Genomic DNA, 18375 nt, shown 5'->3' on the forward strand with positions numbered 1-18375 from the left:
TCGTAAGTCTGAAGTGCAAAGGGACCTGGGAGTCCAAGTCCAGATTTCTCTTTAAGTACACTTGCAGGTTGAATCGGTGGTTCAGAAGGGAAATACAATCTTGTTATTTATCTCGAGAGGACTAGAACAAAAAAGTAGGGATGTACTTCTGAGGTTTGACAAGGTTCTGGTCAGATCACACTTTTAGTATTGTGAGCAATTTTGGGCCCCATACCTCAGGAAAGATGTATTGGTCCTGGAGCAGGTCCAGAGGAGGTTCATGAGAATGATTCCAGGAACGAAAGGCTTCACATATGAGGAATGTTTGAGAACTCTGGGACTATACTCAATGGAGCTTAGAAGGATGAGGGGATTAGCCCCACTAGCTACCTAATGAAGGAGCAGCACTCCAAAAGCTTGTACTTCGAAATAAACCTGTTGGACTATAACCTGATGTGCTAGTGATTTTTAACTTCGTAATGGATGGCAGTGGACAGTTTATTCCCTGAAATGGACTCAAAGAACTCAAGGAAAGAAGGGACTTGTCGTAACTGGATGAAATGAAAGTTATAGAAGGGTGAAAATTGGACGCAAAACAGATGATGAAGTTTTCAAGGTCCTGACGGGAGCATGATGTGGCACAAAGCAGCGGTCGATGTACCAGAAGAAGAGTTGAGGGAGGGGTCCAATGTAAGGCTTGAATAAGGATTGTTCCAGAGGCAGGGCATAACTGGGATCCATGTGGGTGTCCATAGCCACTCCTTTGACTTGGCAGAAGTGAGATGAATTAAGGAAGAAGTTCCTTTAATTTAACCAAGTTTAACCAAGCGGAAGAGGGTGGAGGTGGATGGGTATGGGGTTCAGACCTCTGGTCAAGGAAGAAGCCGAGAGCTCTCAGACCATTCTGGTGGGGATTGGGGGTACAGAGGGACTGGATATCCAATTGGAATTCCAATCCCAATATAGGCCCATTTCTATTCAGTGTCTGGTATCTGAGCTCACTCTGTCATCCCAGGAGATGATCCACTGAATAAATATATCCATCCCTGGGTATGGCGACGAAGGGTGGAATTTAATGTTGGTGATGGAGGTGTCACTCACTGGCTAGAGAAGCAGCAGGAGCCCCCACATTACCTCATGTGGGGAACATTCACCAGCTTATGGTGGCCTCCTGTCTGATAATCAGGAAACATTACAGGGGCAAAAAAGCACAACCTCACCAGACGTTGGGGCTGTTTGTAAGGTATCCATCGGAGGAGAGCTGGGGAGCAGTCACTGTGGGTGGGATAGTGAAGGGAAGGCCAAATGCCCTAATTGTGCTCCTATATTTTATGGTCTTATGGTCTAGGATGTAGGAATAGAGAGTGAGAGAAGAGGAGCATCTGGGATAGAGAGAATTAAAGAGATCCTTCAAAAAGGTCAAGATAAGGAGAGGGAGAATAAAAAGGAAAAAACGTGAGAGTGAGACAGAGCACTAAGGGTGAGAATAAAGAAGTAGAGTGCAAGATACAGGGAGGGGGAAAAATAAAGAACAACATTAATTGAATACTTCACCTCTTTCAGTATGAGGTCACCCTGATCGATGAGTTTACGAAGCTGTGTAATAATCCTCACTTTCATTGTCTCCAGTTCTTTGCGCTTGCTATTGGCCTCAACAACACAGTTTCTGTAATAGATCTCAGCTTCTTGAACCTGAAGGGAGAGGATAAACATAGAGAACTTTCTCCTTTCTACATTCAGAGCCAGAGGAACAGGTTTGTAGGGACACGGAAAACATTGCAACCTAGGCCATTCAGCCTTTCAAACCTGCTCTGCTATTCTAGATCACGGTTGATCATCTACCTCAATGCCATTTTTCCCAGGCTATCCCCATATCCCTTTATCTCTTTAGGAATCTATCCACCTCCGTCTTGAAATTACTGAACTTTTCCACAGCTGTCTGGGGCAGAAACTTCTGAAGATTCAGTGCCCTGAAGAGATTCTGCATAAACTGCTGCTTATTCTAATAATGTTCTCTTGTTCCAGAGCCTCCCGCTAGCCAGGGGAAACATCCCAGGGATTTGTCAACATTGTGTCCCACTTATTTGTCAAATATACTTTTCTGCTAATACTAATTTCTTTCAATTCCTCATTCTCACTCGTTCCTTGGATCTCTATTATTTCTGGGAGATTTCTTGCATCTTCCTGTGTGAAGATGTTCCTTCCTGCTTCATTTGGGAACAAAAGAGACTCACGGTTGGTGTGTTGCCTCCCAGGTGCCAAAGTCTGTGATGTCTTGGATCGTGTCTTTGGGGTCCTGAAGGGAGAGGGTGACCAGCCCCAAGTCGTGGTCCACATAGGTACCAACGACATAGGTAGAAGGAGGGATAGGGATGTAAGGCAGGATCTCAGGGAGCTGAGAGCTAGAACAAACAGAGTTGTTATCTCTGGTTTGTTACCCGTGCCACATGATAGTGAGGTAAGGAACAGGGAGAGAAATCAGCTGAACACGTGGCTGCAGGAATGGTGCAGGAGGGAGGATTTCAGATTTATGGATAATCAGGGCTCATTCTGGGGAGGGTGGGACCTGTACAAACAGTATGGATTTCACTTGAACCAGAGGGGTACTAATGTCCTGAGTGGGAAATTTGCTGGTGCTATTCGGGTGGGTTTAAACTAGCTCAGCAGGGGGATGGGAACCAGAGGTGTAGATTAGATTGTGCTGGCAGACAGCAAGCTGGTTTGAAGTGTGTCTACTTCAAAACCAGGAGTATCCAGAATAAGATAGGTGAGCTTGCAGCATGGATAGGTACCTGGGACTTCGATGTTGTGGCCATTTCGGAGACATGGATAGAGCAGGATCAGGAATGGATGTTGTTGGTTCCAAGGTTTAGATCTTTCATTAAGATCAGGGAAGGTGGTAAAAGAGGGGAAGGTGTGGCTTTGTTAGTCAAGGACAGTATAACGGTAGCTGAAAGAACTTTTGATGAGGACTGGCCTACTGAGGTAGTATGGGCTGAGGTTAGAAACAGGGGAGGAGAGGTCACACTGCTGGAAGTTTTTATAGGCCTTCTCAAAGTTCCAGGGATATGGAGGACAGGATTGGCAAAACGATTCTGAGCAGGAGTGAAAGGAACAGGGTGGTCATTATGGGTGACTTTAACTTTCCCAACATTGACTGGAAATGTAATAGCTCTAGTACGTCAGATCGATCAGTTTTTCTCCAGTGTGTGCAGGAGGGTTTCCTGACACAGTATGTCGAAGAACCGACAAGGGGGGAGGCCACACTGCATCTGAACCAGGCCAGATGTTTGATTTAGTGGTAGGTGAGTGACCATAATTCGGTTATGTTTAGTTTAGTGAAGGAAAGGGATAGGCACGTGCCACAGGGCAAGAGTTATCAATGGGGCAAGGGCAATTATAATGTGATTAGGCAAGACTTAGGAGGCATAAAATGGGGTAGCAAAATGCAGGGGATGGGGACAATTGAAATGAGCTGGTTTAAGGAACAGATATTGCGTGTCCTTGATAGGTATGTCACTGTCAGGCAGGGAGAAAGTGATAAGGTCAGGAAACCGTGGTTTACGAAAGAAATTACATCTCTTGTTAAGCTGAAGAGTGAGGCTTATGTGACGTTGAGATGAGATGGTTCAGATGAGGCGATGGAGAGTTACAGATTAGCTAGAAAGGATTTAAAGAGAGAGTTAAGAAGAGCAAGGAGAGGACATGAGCAGTCTTTAGAAGGTAGAATAAAGGAGAACCCTAAAGCTTTCTATAGGAGAGCTTTCTATGTGAGAAATAAAAGGATGACTAGGGTAGGAATAGGGCCAGTCAAAGACAGAAGTGTGAAGTTGTGTGTGGACCCTGTGGAGATCAGAGAGGTGCAAAATGAATATTTCTCCTCTGTTTTCACTCAGTAAAAAGGAGAATATTGTCCAGGAGAAGACTGAGATACGGGCTATTAGACTAGAAAGTATTGAGGTTGGAAAGGAGGAGGTATTATCAATTCTAGAAGGTGTGAAAGTAGATAAGTCTCTTGGGCTGGGTGGGATTTTTCCGAGGATTCTCTGGGAAGCTAGGGAGGAGATAGCGGAGCCTTTGGCCTTTAACTTTGAGTCGTCATTGTCTACAGGTTTGGTACCAGAGGACTGGAGGATTGCAAATGTTATGTCCTTATTCAAGAAGGACAGTAGAGATGACCCAGGTAATTATACACCAGTGAGCCTTACATCTGTTGTAGGAAAAGTTTTGGAAAGGGTTATAAGAGATAGGATTTATAATCATCTAGCAAGTAATAATTTGAATGGAGGTAGTCAACATGGTTTCATCAAGGGCAGGTCGTGTCTCACAAACCTCATTGAGTTTTATGAGAAGGTGACTAAGCATGTGGATGAGGGTAGGACAGTTGACATGTTGTACATGGACTTCAGTGAAGTCTTTGATAAGGTTCCACATGGTAGGCTTTTGGAGAAAATGCGGAGGCATGGGATTGAGGGTGATTTAGCAGTTTGGATTAGAAACTGGCTTTCTGAAAGAAGGCAGCGAGTGGTGGTTGATGGATATTATTCAGCCTGGAGTCCGGTTACTAGTGGTGTGCCACAAGAATGTGTTTTGGGACCATTGCTGTTTGTCAATTTTATAAATGACTTGGATGCAGGCCGAGGTGGATGGGTTAATAAGTTCGATTAGATTCCCTAGATTAGATTCCCTACATTGTGGAAACAGGCCCTTCAGCCCAACAAGTCCACACCGACCCTCCAAAGAGCAACACACCCAGACCCATTCCCCTACACCTAACACTACGGACAATTTAGCATGACCAATTCATTTAACCTGCACATCTTTGGACTGTGGGAGGAAACTAGAGCACCTGGAGGAAATCCATGGGGAGAATGTGCAAACTCCACACAGACAGTTGCCCGATGTGGGAAATGAACCCAGGTCCCTGGTGCTGTGAGGCAGCAGTACTAACCACTGAGCCACCGTGCCGCCCAATTTGTAGATGAGACTAAAGTCGGTGGAGTGGTGGACAGTGTGGAAAAATGTTGCAGGTTGCAGGGGGACTTGGATAAGCTGCAGAATTGGGCTGAAAGGTGGCAAATGGAGTTCAATGCAGATAAATGTGAGATAAATCACTTTGATAAGAATAACAGGAAGGCAGAATACTGGGTCAATGGAAAGATTCTTGGTAGTGTGGATGTGCAGAGGGATCTTGGTGTCCATGTACCTAGATCCCTGAAAGTTGCCACCCAGGTTGATAACTCTGTTAAGAAGGCATATGGCGTGTTAGGTTTTACTGGTAGAGGGATTGAGTTCTGGAGCTGTGATTTCATGCTGTAACTGTACATAACTATAAGTGCGGCCTCACTTGGAATATTGTGTATTGTTCTAGTCGCTTCATTACAGGAAGGATGCGGAAGCATTGGAAAAGGTGCAGAGGAGATTTACCAGGATGTTGCCTGGTCTGGAGGGAAGGTCTTATGAGGAAAGGTTGAGGGACTTGAGTCTGTTCTCACTAGAGAGAAAAAAACGAAGAGTAGATTTAATAGAGACATACAAGATGATCAGATAGGGTAGACAGTCACAGTCTTTTTCCGAGGATGATGACGTGAGCTTGTATGAGGGGGCATAACTACAAATTGAGGGGTGATAGATTTAAGACAGATGTCAGAGGCAGATTCTTCACTCAGAGGGTGGTAAGGGTGTGGAATGCCCTGCCTGCCAATGTATTTAACTTAGCCACATTAGGGACATTTAAACAGTCCTTAGATAAGCATATGGATGATGATAAGACCGTGTTGGAGGATGGGCTTAGATTAGTTCACAGGTCAGCACAACATCGAAGGCCGAAGGGCCTGTTCTGCTCTGTATTGTTCTATGTTCTATATTCTAAGATAAATGCAGAGTCATTTTTCAGCTTCTCTGCTCTTTTCCTGTTTCTATTATAAATTTGCTTGTCTTTGCTTATAATGAACCCACATTTATCTTTGCTAATCCTTTTCTTTCTACATATCTATGAAGGCTTTTACACTCCTGTGTGATGTAGTTTATTAAAGCAGTAGCTCTTCATACAATCCTTACAGTGTGGAAACAGACCATTTAGCCCAACCTTCTGAAGGGCATCGCACCCAGACCCACTAGCATATCCTATCTCTAATCTTGCACCTCCCATGGCCTTTGAACTGTGGGAGGAAACCGGAGCACCCAGAGGACCCATTCACTTTACAGTGGGAGAAGTGCAACCATCAGTGAGACTGAACAAGAATAGGCTCTTGCCTTTACAAGGTGTAGTTTACATCTTGTACATAACAATCAGGTACAAGACATATTAGTTAGTTAAATATTGTTGCTAAGACTAGGAAGAGACCTGTGGACACCAGTCTGCCTCCCAGCAATCCTAAGGTCCTAACGCCACCCAAGTCAGTATGACATTATCAGAGTAAGTGGGAGGAGGTGGCTGAGTTTGGGTAGAGACAGAAAAAATATAAAGGAGTAAGAAAAACTAAATTCCACATCCTTCTCACTCCCTCCCTTGTAATGTCCCTCATGGTCAAGTAACCTGATGACTTCTGCTGTCTAGGGATTGCCAACCTTCCACGATTGTTCTGGAATCTTTAGCAATCCGAGCTTAATTGCATGGACCATAATAATGGAATAGAGTTAGCCCATTTGGCCTATCCTGTTGGCTCTGCCATTCAATGAGCCAAATCCTGAGAAAAATAATTTTTCCGTTTTCTTTTAAGACTTCTGTCGACAATCTACAACAGATGGAGACATAGACTGTTTGGCTGATATTCAACAATCTTCCAATGAGTAACATTGAATGCTTGTTTTCCAACTGGCATGGAAATACCATGTTGCCATGATATATCAGCTGACCAATAATAGCAGACCCTCCCTCCCCATATCGAGGTGCTCCCGCTCACCTTCATTTGCGCTTCATCCTTTGACCGCCTACGTTTCTCCAGCTGCTTGCTGGCACTGCCTGGGGTAGTGCCACTGACATTCATGGAATACTGCTCCTCCTCCGCCTTTGCGCTCTGCAGTTTCGCCTTTTCAAAATCCTCGCAGCGCTGATGGTACATCTGTTTTGACTTCCGCAGTGCTGTCAGGGCATCATTCTGTGGAGGAACCAGTTCACAGCCTCAGTGATCAAGTATCTCCCAATATGTACTTTATTCCTTTAGACTGATTGTCTCTGACACAGTGACCTATTTTTAACAGTGCTTTGGTGAGATCACAGTCGGCTGTTTCTGGTCTCCCTATTTAAGGAGGGATATACTTATATCAGAAGCAGTTGTAACAAGGTTCTCCCAGCTGATTCCTGGCACAGTGAGGGTTGTCTTATGGGGAAAGGTTGAGCGGGGTGGGACAGTGTTCACTGGAGTTTAGAAAAACTATCTTATTGAAACATATAAGACCTTGAGGGTGCTTGAAAAGACAGGATTGAGCTCTTTCAAGCTACAAAAGGTTAAGCTCAGATGTGACTAATCAAGAAAAAGCCTATCAAATTCTCAAGATCAGAAATTGAAAGAAATAGTTAATTCAAGCCTGTGGATGTGAAGGGAACTGTCTGTTCCCTTTGAGAAATGTAAATTGATGGTGTTGGGATAGATGGCATTATATCTCACCATGTGTTTCAAAATATTTCAAGTTGTGTTACATGTAAATAATTTGGAGCTCTAATTTATTTTCATTTCTTCTGCAATAACAAACTTCTATTTTATTGTTAAAACCAAACCAAAGCATTGCACATATCTGTTTCAGTGAAAGATTACCTCAATAAGTAGAGACAAAATAAGACATCATCTATCACGCTAAATTTCAATCTAGAACTGACATCAGCTGGGATTATAACACATCTGATTTTATATAGTGTTGCTGCATATTTCAATTCTACCTGAGGGAGTAGTTTGAATCTCATATGTGTTTATTACAGTATGGAATCAGGGCGTGTGTCGCAAAAGGTCTATGCTGGTGTTTTGCTGTGTACAAGCCTCCTCACATCTGAATTCATCCCATCCTACCAATGTAAGGGTTAATTCCCTTCTCCTGACTCAAGAAATCAGAGCAAAAGACAACCATTCATTCCATTGAGGCCTGCTCTGCCATTCACTACCATTGTGGCTGATTTTGCATTTCTACCCCACCTTCCCACCTGCATACTCTATCCCTAATTCTCTGAGAGACCAAAAATCTGTCCATCCAAGCCGTAAACATTCAGCATGGAGAACCTGCAACTCTCTAGGATACAGAATTCCAAAGATTCACATTTCTCCTCATCTCAGTTCTAAATGCTCATCCCCTTATCCTGAGACTGTCTTCATGTTTTGGATTCCCTGACCAGCAGCAAAAATCTCTGTTGAGAGCGTGGTGCTGGAAAAGCACAGCCGGTCATGCAGCATTCGAGGAGAAAGCGCCTGATGAAGAACTTATGCTCGAAACATCAATTCTCCTGCTCCTTGGATGCTGCCTGACCTGCTGTGCTTTTCCAGCACCACACTCTGGACTCTAATCTCCAGCATCTGCAGTCCTCACTTTCTCCTAGCAACAATCTCTGTGTCTACCCTGTCAAGCCCCTTCAGAACCTTGTACATCATAATTAGATCATAGAGTCAGAGAGCTTTACGACATGGAAACAGACTCTTTGGTCCAACTCGTCCATGCCAACCACATATCCTAATTTAACTGTCCCATTTGCCAGCATTTGGCCCATATTCCTCTAAACTCTTCCTAATCACATACCCATCTTGATGCCTTTGAAGTGTCGTAACTGTACCAGCCGCCACCACTTCCTCTGGCAGCTCGTTCCATATACGTACCACCCTCTGCGTGAATAAATTGCCCCTCAGGTCCCTTGTATATCTTTTCCCTCTCACCTTGAACCTATGCCCTCTACATTTGGACTCCCTGACCATCTCTTATTCTAAACCTCCAGCTGTGTTTATCTCATTTCCTTTCAGCTGCATTCATCTCAAAAACATGTTGAAGTGAGTTACAACTTCCAACCGTTCGCTACATAAAAATGTTTGGCCTGCATTCCAACTTCAATATGGAAATCCAGTTTGGATGTTGCACGCAAATGGAAACATGTTGGGAATAAATTTGTCTCTAGTAATGGTGTTAAAAGGTGAAACAGGATTAGCAACCACTTCCTCTTAACTCTCGGTATTGAACAAGAGTAAGTTTTGTAAGCCACATTTTTACATCTACTTTAACAAACCCTTTTGTTAACCTTAACTGCTTCTATCAGGTTACTACTGAATTTTTCCATTCTCAATGAAAGAGCCTATTTAATATTACTCCAGTTGTGTAAGTTCTGAATTCCTTGTAAAATCACTATTTCACCTTATCTGGTGTTTCCATATCCCTTTTAGGAGGTGAGAGTATAGCTGTTTGACAGTACTCCAAGTGTGGTCTCATCAAGGTTCTAGTAAATTTAACATGCTTTACATGCACTCTGGAAGTAAACCATAGCAGTTAGTTTTTATTAAATGTTGTGGCCATTTCAGAGACATGGATAGAGTAGGTTGAGGAATGGATGTTACAGGTTCCAGGGTATTGATCTTTCATTAAGATCAGGCAAGGCGGTAAAAGAGGGGGAGGTGTGGCCTTGTTAGTCAAGGATAGCATAATGGCGGCTGAAAGAACTTTTGAGCAGGACTCATCCACTGAGGTAGGGTGGGCTGAGGTTAGAAACAGGAGAGGAGAGATCACACTGCTTGGAGTTTTTTTATAGGCCTCCGCAGGGTTCCAGGGAGGTGGACAAAATTATTCTGGGTAGGAGTGGTCATTATGGGATCTTTAACTTCCCCAACATTGACTGGAAATGGTATAACTCTAGTACGTCGGATGGATCAGTTTTTGTCTAGTATGTACGGGAGGGTTTCCTGACACAGTATGTCGAAGGGTCGACAAGAGGGGAGGCCACACTGGATCTGGTGCTTGGCAATGAACCAGGCCAGGTGTTTGATTTAGTTGTAGGTGAGCACTTTGGAGAGAGTGACCATAATTCAATTATGTTTAGTTTAGCGATGGAAAGGAATAGGTACATGCTGCAGGTCAAGAGTTACCGATGGGGCAAGGGCAATTATAATGCGATTAGGCAAGAATTAGGATGCATAGAATGTGGTAGCAAAATGCAGGGGTTGCAGACAATGGAGGTGTGGAGCTGGTTTAAGGAACAGATATTGCGTGTCCTTATAGATAGGTCCCTGTCAGGCAGGGAGGAAGCGATAAGATAAGGGAACCATGGTTTACGACAGAAATTGCATTTCTTGTTAAGCGAAGTATGAGGCTTATGTGGTGATGAGGCAATATGGTTCAGATGAGGCGATGGAGAGTTACAGATCAGTTAGGAAGGATTTAAAGAGAGAGTTAAGAAGAGCAATGAGAGGACACGAAGGGGCTTTAGCAAATAGAATAAAGGGGAACCTTAAAGCTTTCTATAGATATGTGAGGAATAAGAGGATGATTAGGAATAGGGCCAGTCAAAGACAGAAATGGAAAGTTGAAGGTGGGCCCTGTGGAGATCGGAGAGGTGCTAAACGAGCATTTCCCATTGCTTTTCACTCAGGAAAAGGAGAATATTGTAGAGGAGAAGAATGAAGTACGAGATATTAGACTAGAAAGGATCGAGGTTAGTTACGAACAGGTGTTATCAATTCTGGAAGGAGTTAAAGTAGACAAGTCCCCTGGGCCAGATGGGTTTTATCCGAGGATTCTCCGGGAAGCTAGAAAGGAGATAGCAGAGCCTTTGGCTTTGATATTTGAGTCATCATTGTCTATAGGTTTTGTACCAGAGGACTGGAGGATTGCAAATGTTGTCCGTTTGATCAAGAAGGGCAGTAGTGATGACCCAGGTAATAGTAGACCATGAGACTTACTTCTGTTGTAGGAAAGGTTTTGGAAAGGATTATAAGAGATGAGATTTATAATCATCTAGCAAGCAACAATTTGATTTCAGATAGTCAACATGGTTTCGTCAAGGGCAGGTCATGTCTCACAAACCTCATTGAGTTTTTTGAGAAGGTGACTAAGCATGTAGATGAAGGTAGGGCAGTTGATGTGGTATACATGGACTTCAGTAAAGCCTTTGATAAGGTTCCACATGGTAGGCTGTTGGAGAAAATGCAGGGATTGAGGGTGATTTAGCAGTTTGGATTAGAAACTGGCTTTCTGAAAGAAGGCAGCGAGTGGTGGTTGATGGAAAATATTCACCCTGGTGTCCAGTTACTAGTGGTGTGCCACAAGGATCTGTTTTGGGACCACTACTGTTTGTCATTTTTATAAATGACTTGGACGCAGGCATAGGTGGATGGATTAGTAAATTTGCAGATAACACTAAAGTCGGTGGAATAGTGGACGGTTTGGAAGAATGTTACAGATTGTAGAGAGACTTAGATAAACTGCAGGATTGGGCTAAGAGGGGGCAAATGGAGTTCAATGCAACTAAATGTGAGGTAATGCACACTGGGAAGAATAACAGGAAGGCAGAGTACTGGGTCAATGGAAAGATATTTGGTAGTGTGGATGTGCAGAGGGATCTTGGAGTCCATATACATAGATCCCTGAAAGTTGCCACCTAAGTGTATAGTGCTGTTAAGAAGGCATATAGTGTGTTAGGTTTCATTTGTAGAGGGATTGAGTTCCGGAGCCGCAATATTATGCTGCAGCTATACAAACTGCTAGTGTGGCCACACTTGGAATGTTGCGTACAGTTCTAGCCACCATATTTCGGGAAGGATGTGGAAGCGTTGGAAAAGGTGCAGAGGAGATTTACCAGGACGTTGCCTGCTCTGGAGGGAAAGTCTTATGAGAAAAGGCTGAGAGTCTTGGGTCTGTTCCCATTGGAAAGAAGGAGGCTAAGGGGGATATGATAGAGAGATACAAGATGATCAGAGGATTAGATAGGGTAGACAGTGAAAGTCTTTCTCCTAGGATGATGACGTCAGCTTGTACGAGGGGGCATAACTACAAATTGAGGGGTGATAGATTTAAGACATATGTCAGAGGCAGATTGTTTACTCAAACAGAAGTAAGGGCATGGAATGCCGTACCTGCCAATGTAGTTAACTCAGCCACATTTGGGAGATTTAAACAATCCTTGGATAAGCACATGGATGATGGTGGGTTAGTGTAGGGGGACGAGCTGAGAACAGTTCACAGGTCAGCACAACATCGAGGGCCGAAGGGCCTGTTCTGCACTGTATTGTTCTGTGTTCTATGTTAATGTCTGTCCCATTTTTAGCATTTTGAGTATTCCCTAAATCTCTCTGCTCCTGGACACCATTAAGGTTGTTAAGGAGAATCTGAAGAGATTCTACAAAAAATAAAGGGCAAAAGAGTAACTAGGGAGAGAATAGGGCCCCTTAAAGATTAACAAGGCCATCTGTGTGTGAACCACAGGAGATGGGTGAGGTATTAAATGAGTATTCCACGTCAGTATTTACTGTGGAGAAGTATGGGGAAATAGTGATATATTGAAAAGGGTCAGTATTACAGAAGATGTGGTGCTGGGGTCTTAAAACAGATAAAGGTGGATAAATCCCCAGGACCTGATCAGGTGTTTTGCAGAAGTCTGTGGGAAGCTAGAGAAGTAATTGCTGGGCCCCTTGCTGAGATATTTGTATCATTGATGGTCACGGGTGAGGTGCCAGAAGATTGGTTGTCTAATGTGGTGTAATTATTTAAGAAAGGTGATAAGGAAAAGCGAGGGAACTATAGACTGGTGAACCTGACACCAGCGGCAGTTACATTATTGGAGGGGATTCTAAGGGACAGGATTTACATGCACTTGAAAAGGCAAGGACTGATTAGAGGTAGTGAACTTTGTATGTGGGAACTTGTTTCTCGCTAACATGATTGAGTTTTTTGAAGAGGTGACCAAGAAGATTGACGAAGACAGTGTGGTGGATGTTGTCTTAGTGGACTTCAGTAAAGTGTTCGACAATGTTCTGGATAGTAGATTGGTTAGCAAGGTTAACTCACATGGGAATCCAGATGAGTTAGCCAGTTGGATGCAAAATTGGCCTGAAGGTAGGATACAGAGGGTGGTGGTGGAAGATTTTTTTTTGGACTGGAGGCCTGTGACCAGCAGTGTGTCGTAAGGATAGATGTTTGGTCTACTTTTTTTTGCCAGTTATATAAATGATTCAGATGTGACTGTAGGTGGTCAGGTTAGTAAATTTGCAGATTACACCAAACTTGGAGGTGTCGTGCACAGCGAAGAAGGTTACCTCAGTACAACGGGATCTTGATCAGCTGGGCCAATGGGCCGAGTAGTGACTGATGGAGTTTAGTTTAGATAAATGTGAGGTACTTCATTTTGGAAAGGCAAATCAGGGCAGGACTTGTACAGTTAATGGCAAGGCCCTGGAGAGTATTGCTGAACAAAGAGACCGAAGAGTGTAGGTGCATAGTTCCTTGTAAGTTCGATGTGGACAGAATAGTGAAGAAGGCATTTGGTATGGTTGCCTTCATTGGTCAGTGCATTGAGTATAGTAGTTGGAATGTTTTGTTGTGGCTGTACAGGACTTTGGTTAGGCCACTTTTGGAATACAGTATTCAGTTCAGGTCTCCCTGCTACAGGAAAGATATTGTGAAACTTGAAAGGATTCAGAAAAGATTTACAAGGATGTTGCTACGGTTGAAGGGTATCAGCTATAGGGAGAGGCTGAATAGGCTGGGGCTTTTTTTCCCTGGAGTTGAGGGGTGATCTTATAGAAGTGTCTAAAATCATGAAGGGCACACATAGTCAAGATCTTTTTCCTAGGTTGAGAGAGTCCAAAGCTGCAGGGAATTGATTTAAAGTGAGGGGGGAAGATTTAAAAGGGACCTGAGGGGCAACTTTTTCATGCAGAGGGTAGTTTGTGTATGGAATGAGCTGCCAGAGGAAGTGGTGGAGACTGGTACAATGACAACATTTAAAAGGTATCTGGATGGGTATATGAATAGGAAGGGTTTAGAGGAATATGAGCCAAATACAGCAAATGGGACTAGATCAGCTAACGATATCTCATTGGCATGGACAAGTTGGACCGAGGGATCTTTGTCCCTGCTGTATAACTCTTTGATTCTATATGTACCTACTTCCATATTCATCTCACTAAAATGCACCGTCTCCCAGTCATCTAAATTGAGATCCACTTGCAAAATGCACATCAATTCTTCAAGTTACTTAATATTATCTTGTATCGTGTTGCACCCCCTTTCTCCAGCAATTGTAGCCTCTATTCAATGCTGCTTATTAATTTTGAAATTGTACCCCTGATTCTCAACATTAAACTATTTATATAAATGGTGAACAAGAGTGGTACAAGCACCAGTAGACTGCTGCTTTTTTTGTGTCTGATTTAGAAATAGACTTTGATCCTGCCACACACAACTTACTCGGAGGCAACCAACATGGTCAGACTTGCTCCCATCTGTGTCAAATTAGTTGATCTCAGATGAATGGGCACCACAGTGACAGACAGCAACTTGCTCAATGGGTTACACTTCCTTTAATTAAGAGGTTTCTCCCTATGACTTCAGAGCAATTTTGAGGGACAGATGTCTTGCTGTAATTGCTAATGTGAACTGAAGGCCATGAGTTGTGCCAACTCTTGTTCAGGATGAAGTCTGCAAGTGCACTCAAGGGCTCAGCCTGGATGAGTTTTTTTTCCCCAGCATTGTATTAGGACTGTGTCTTTTTTATTTTCTGATTTTTAAAAACTGCGGACTGAAATTAGAAAGAGATGTATCAAAATCAGTGTTTGTAAAGGTGGCAGAATTCTTTCAAAGCAAGTAACCAGAAACCTATGTCAAGCATCATGTAAACAATTGTTTGAATAAACAGTAATTGAAGGCTGAGTTACTGACGATTTGGAGGCAATTCTGGTAGGCAATCTGAAGTTCCAAGGACAAGTAACCAATCATCAATGATAGAGATCTTTTGCCTGGCAAAATCGTCTGATTGGTTGTGAAGATTGTGTCATTGTGTGAATATGTAACTAATCAGCTTGGAGCTGGGAACAAGTTACAGAGAGAGAAAGAGAGAGCGAGGGGGAGAGAGAGAGGGAGAGGGAGAGGGAGAGGGCGAGAGAGTGAGAAAGAGAGAACAGAGACACAGAGAGAGAGAAAGAGACAGACAGACAGACACAGAGGGGGAGAGTTAGAGAGAGAGAGAGAGAGAGAGAGATGTTCCCCAACTGGTGAGTAAGTCTCTATTTGTTGCAGTCAAAACTCACTGTAACCTGAAGAAAACCAATTTATCTTTTCTGGAACAGTTGTTACAAGTTGTGACTTTTAACTGATAAGTCAGAGACATTTTATAAATAACCAGCCACTTCAAGTCTCTTACCAATCAATTCTCACAGAAAGATAGCTGCAAAGCAACATGCTGGCTAGCAGAAGAGTTAGAGAGATCATTCCAACATACCACCTGTGATCAAAGAATGCTGAACCAGATTTCCCCTTTCTATGAGCAATTTGTACTATGTGCGTGTGTGTATAAAGAGGAGTTTATAAAGTGATTAAAGTTTAATTAGTAAGATTATATGCTTACAGTTTATAATTGTTTACCTAGCGGCCGTGGGGGGTTCGCTAGGGCCAATTGCCTGCGCCTCTTTCGAGGTTACGTTCAAGCCCGGGTGTCCCTGGAGAAGGTGCACACAGTGTCCACCAACACCCTTGAGCTGTTCAGGAAGAGGTGGGCACCGCAGGGAGTGGAGTGGATTATTTCCTCCTCTAACTCTATTTTGATTTGATCCCTGCCCTCCCCCTCACTATTTGATCACACAGCATTGCCCCCTGAGAAGGCCACTGCTTGTCACTGGCCACTCGGGTGTTTCCTTTCTTCCTGGTGAATAAAGATTTGTACACCTGTTGTGTTTCACACCTGCACAGACACATGGGTGCTGGGGAAAATATAAGCACTACTGTAGTTAGGCGGTAGTGTGGGGGTAAAAAGAAGGAGAAAAAAAAGCAGGAGTCTCAGAGGTTCAGAAAAAAAACAGAAGTATCAGAGGTTCTGTTGATTCTGAGAGCTGCTTCTGAGGGAGCTGGATCAGTGTGGAGTGAAGGACTCTGCTTTATTTTCTTCCCTGTATTAAAAGAGGAGAGGAGACTGATTCTGTTGGTATAAAGAAAAAAAATGTTTACCTGTAGCTCGGTGCAATTATACTACTCATAATGTTTAGTATTTCTTGTTCAGTACAAAAACCTAGTCTGTGCTTTCTGAAAGGTTTCTGAGTGTGAAATTTTATAAAATCTTTAAGTTTTGTCACCACTTTGGGAATAGCCGGGGCTTAATTTGTGGCGTACTGTCCGCAGTGAGCTGTGACAAGTGTTCCACTCACCATTTTACGTTGCTCCCTCTGCCACTGTTCCTTAAACTCCCGCCGTTGTTTCTCCAGTTCGTTTCTTCTCCACGTCAAAGGCTGTGGGCAAGTAAAAAGGGGAAACCTTTTTATTTAAGAAAAGAAAAAAAATGCATTCCACTCAAGGAACCAGTGGCTAGTTCAGGGTGAAGTCAAAGCGCAGTTGAGAATTGGATCATTATCTGAAGGGTTGCACAACAAGGAAAATGTAGGGAGTAACACTAGGTAAAGTGCCCTTGTTGAGTAATAGGACAGATATGATGGGTCAAGGCCTCTTCCTATGCTGTAATCATTCTATGGTCAGCCCAATGCTGTTCAAATCTGTTCAATCTCATTCATGTTGGTGCCAACTATGAAATTCCTCATAGCTCTCTTAATTGTTATTTACATAAATGATCTGGATGTGAATTTAGAAGGCATGATTAGTAAATTTGCTGATGGTACAAAATTAGGAGGTATCATAAATAGCAATGTAGGTCATCAAAAATTACAGAGGGATCTTGATCAGATGGGGAAGTGGGCGGAGGATTGGCAAATGTAATTCAATACAGATAAGTGTGAGGTGTCACAATTTGGAAAGTCAAGCCAAGATAGGACTTACACAGTAAATGCTAAGGTCCTGAGAAATGTTGTAGAACTGAAAGACATTGGAGTACAAGTACATAGTTCTTTTAAAGAGGTTTAAACGGGTAGACAGGGTGGTGAAGATGACATTTAGCATGCTGGCCTTCATCAGTCAAGGCATTGAGTACAGGATTTGGACGTTATGTTACAGTTGTAAAAGTCTTGGTGAGGCTGCACTTGGAGTATTGTGAATAGTTTTGGTCACCCTGTTACAGGAAAGACATAGTTAAACTGGAAAGAGGGCAAAGAAGATTTACAAAGATGTTGCCAAGACTACTAGGCTTGAGTTATAGGGAGAGATTGGTCAGGATAGGCCTTTATTCCTTGGAATGTAGGAGAATAAGGGGTAAGCTCATTGAGGTGTATAAAATCATGAAGGACATAGATAGGATGAATGTATGTTGTCTTTTTTCCCAGGAATGGTGAATTGAAAACTAGAGGGCATAGGTTTAAGGTGAGAGGGGAAAGATTTAAGAAGAACCTGAGGGTCAAATTCTTCACACAGAGAGTGGTGCATATATGGAATGGGCTGCCAGAGAAAGTGGTTGAGGCAGGTACAATACCAATGCTTAAAAAACCTTTGGATAGGTACAAAGATGGAAGGGTTCAGGAGAATATAGGATAAAATGCCGGCAATTGAAACTAGCTGAGTGGGCACCATTGGTCAGCATGGACACATTTGGGCCAAAGGGCCTGTTTCCATGCTGTAATACTTTATGACTCAATGACTCTCGGTGCCCCAGGATAAGAGGAAAACTTGGTCAAGATCTACTCATTGCTAACCAATGATCCCACACCAAACTTGCAACCCTTGAGAGGAAAAATAGTCTCAGGCATAAAATAACAAATCTCCCAATTAAGATGGCGATAAGCAGAAGGTTTTCCCTCACAGAGGGACTGGAACTAGTGGACACCACTGGAAAAAAAGGTGTTACCCATTTAAGAGTTCTAGTCCCTCTCACAAGGCAAATCATTCATTCAATATCCACCCTGTCAAATCCCTTTCAGGATCTTGTAGGTCTCAATAAAATCACCACTCAATATTCTAAACTCCAACCCCAATAAGTATATTCAAGACTGAGATAGACAGATTTTAAGTCACTAACAGAATCAAGGGTGATGGGGTAAAGGCAGGAATGTTGAGTTGAGGATTATCACATCGAACATGAGCTAATTGAATAGATCAGCGGACTCAATGGGCTGAATGGCCTACTTCTGCTTCCATATCTTATGGTTTTATAACACAGGGCTAGCCTGTCTAACCAGTCTTTATATGTTATCTCTAACCTATAATTGTGTGACCTGTAATCTCTTCCTACATTTTCTCTGCTGCCCTGTCTGATATGCTTGCCTTTATTGGTAGGTGCATTGAGGATAAGAGTTGGAATGTCATATTGCGGCTGTACAGGACATTAGTTAGGCCACTTTTGGA

General features: G+C 43.1%; 1 protein-coding gene across 4 annotated transcripts in view; it reads right to left on the reverse strand.

The window, feature by feature from the left end:
• Nucleotides 1-18375, reverse strand: part of LOC122552167 (GEM-interacting protein-like) — a 141821-nt gene that overhangs the window by 26561 nt on the left and 96885 nt on the right. For all 4 annotated transcript variants that reach the window (XM_043694700.2, XM_043694699.2, XM_087983374.1 and 1 more), the window contains 3 exons: nt 16299-16379; nt 6885-7079; nt 1534-1671 (listed from right to left, as the gene is read on the reverse strand). In XM_043694700.2, coding sequence (XP_043550635.2) covers nt 1534-1671; nt 6885-7079; nt 16299-16379 — 414 coding nt within the window. The remainder of the gene's footprint in view (nt 1-1533; nt 1672-6884; nt 7080-16298; nt 16380-18375) is intronic.

Source organism: Chiloscyllium plagiosum, unplaced genomic scaffold (assembly GCF_037043375.1).
Source record: "Chiloscyllium plagiosum isolate Xiang-an unplaced genomic scaffold, Cpla_swu_hap1 HiC_scaffold_45, whole genome shotgun sequence".
Lineage (NCBI taxonomy): Eukaryota > Metazoa > Chordata > Chondrichthyes > Orectolobiformes > Hemiscylliidae > Chiloscyllium > Chiloscyllium plagiosum.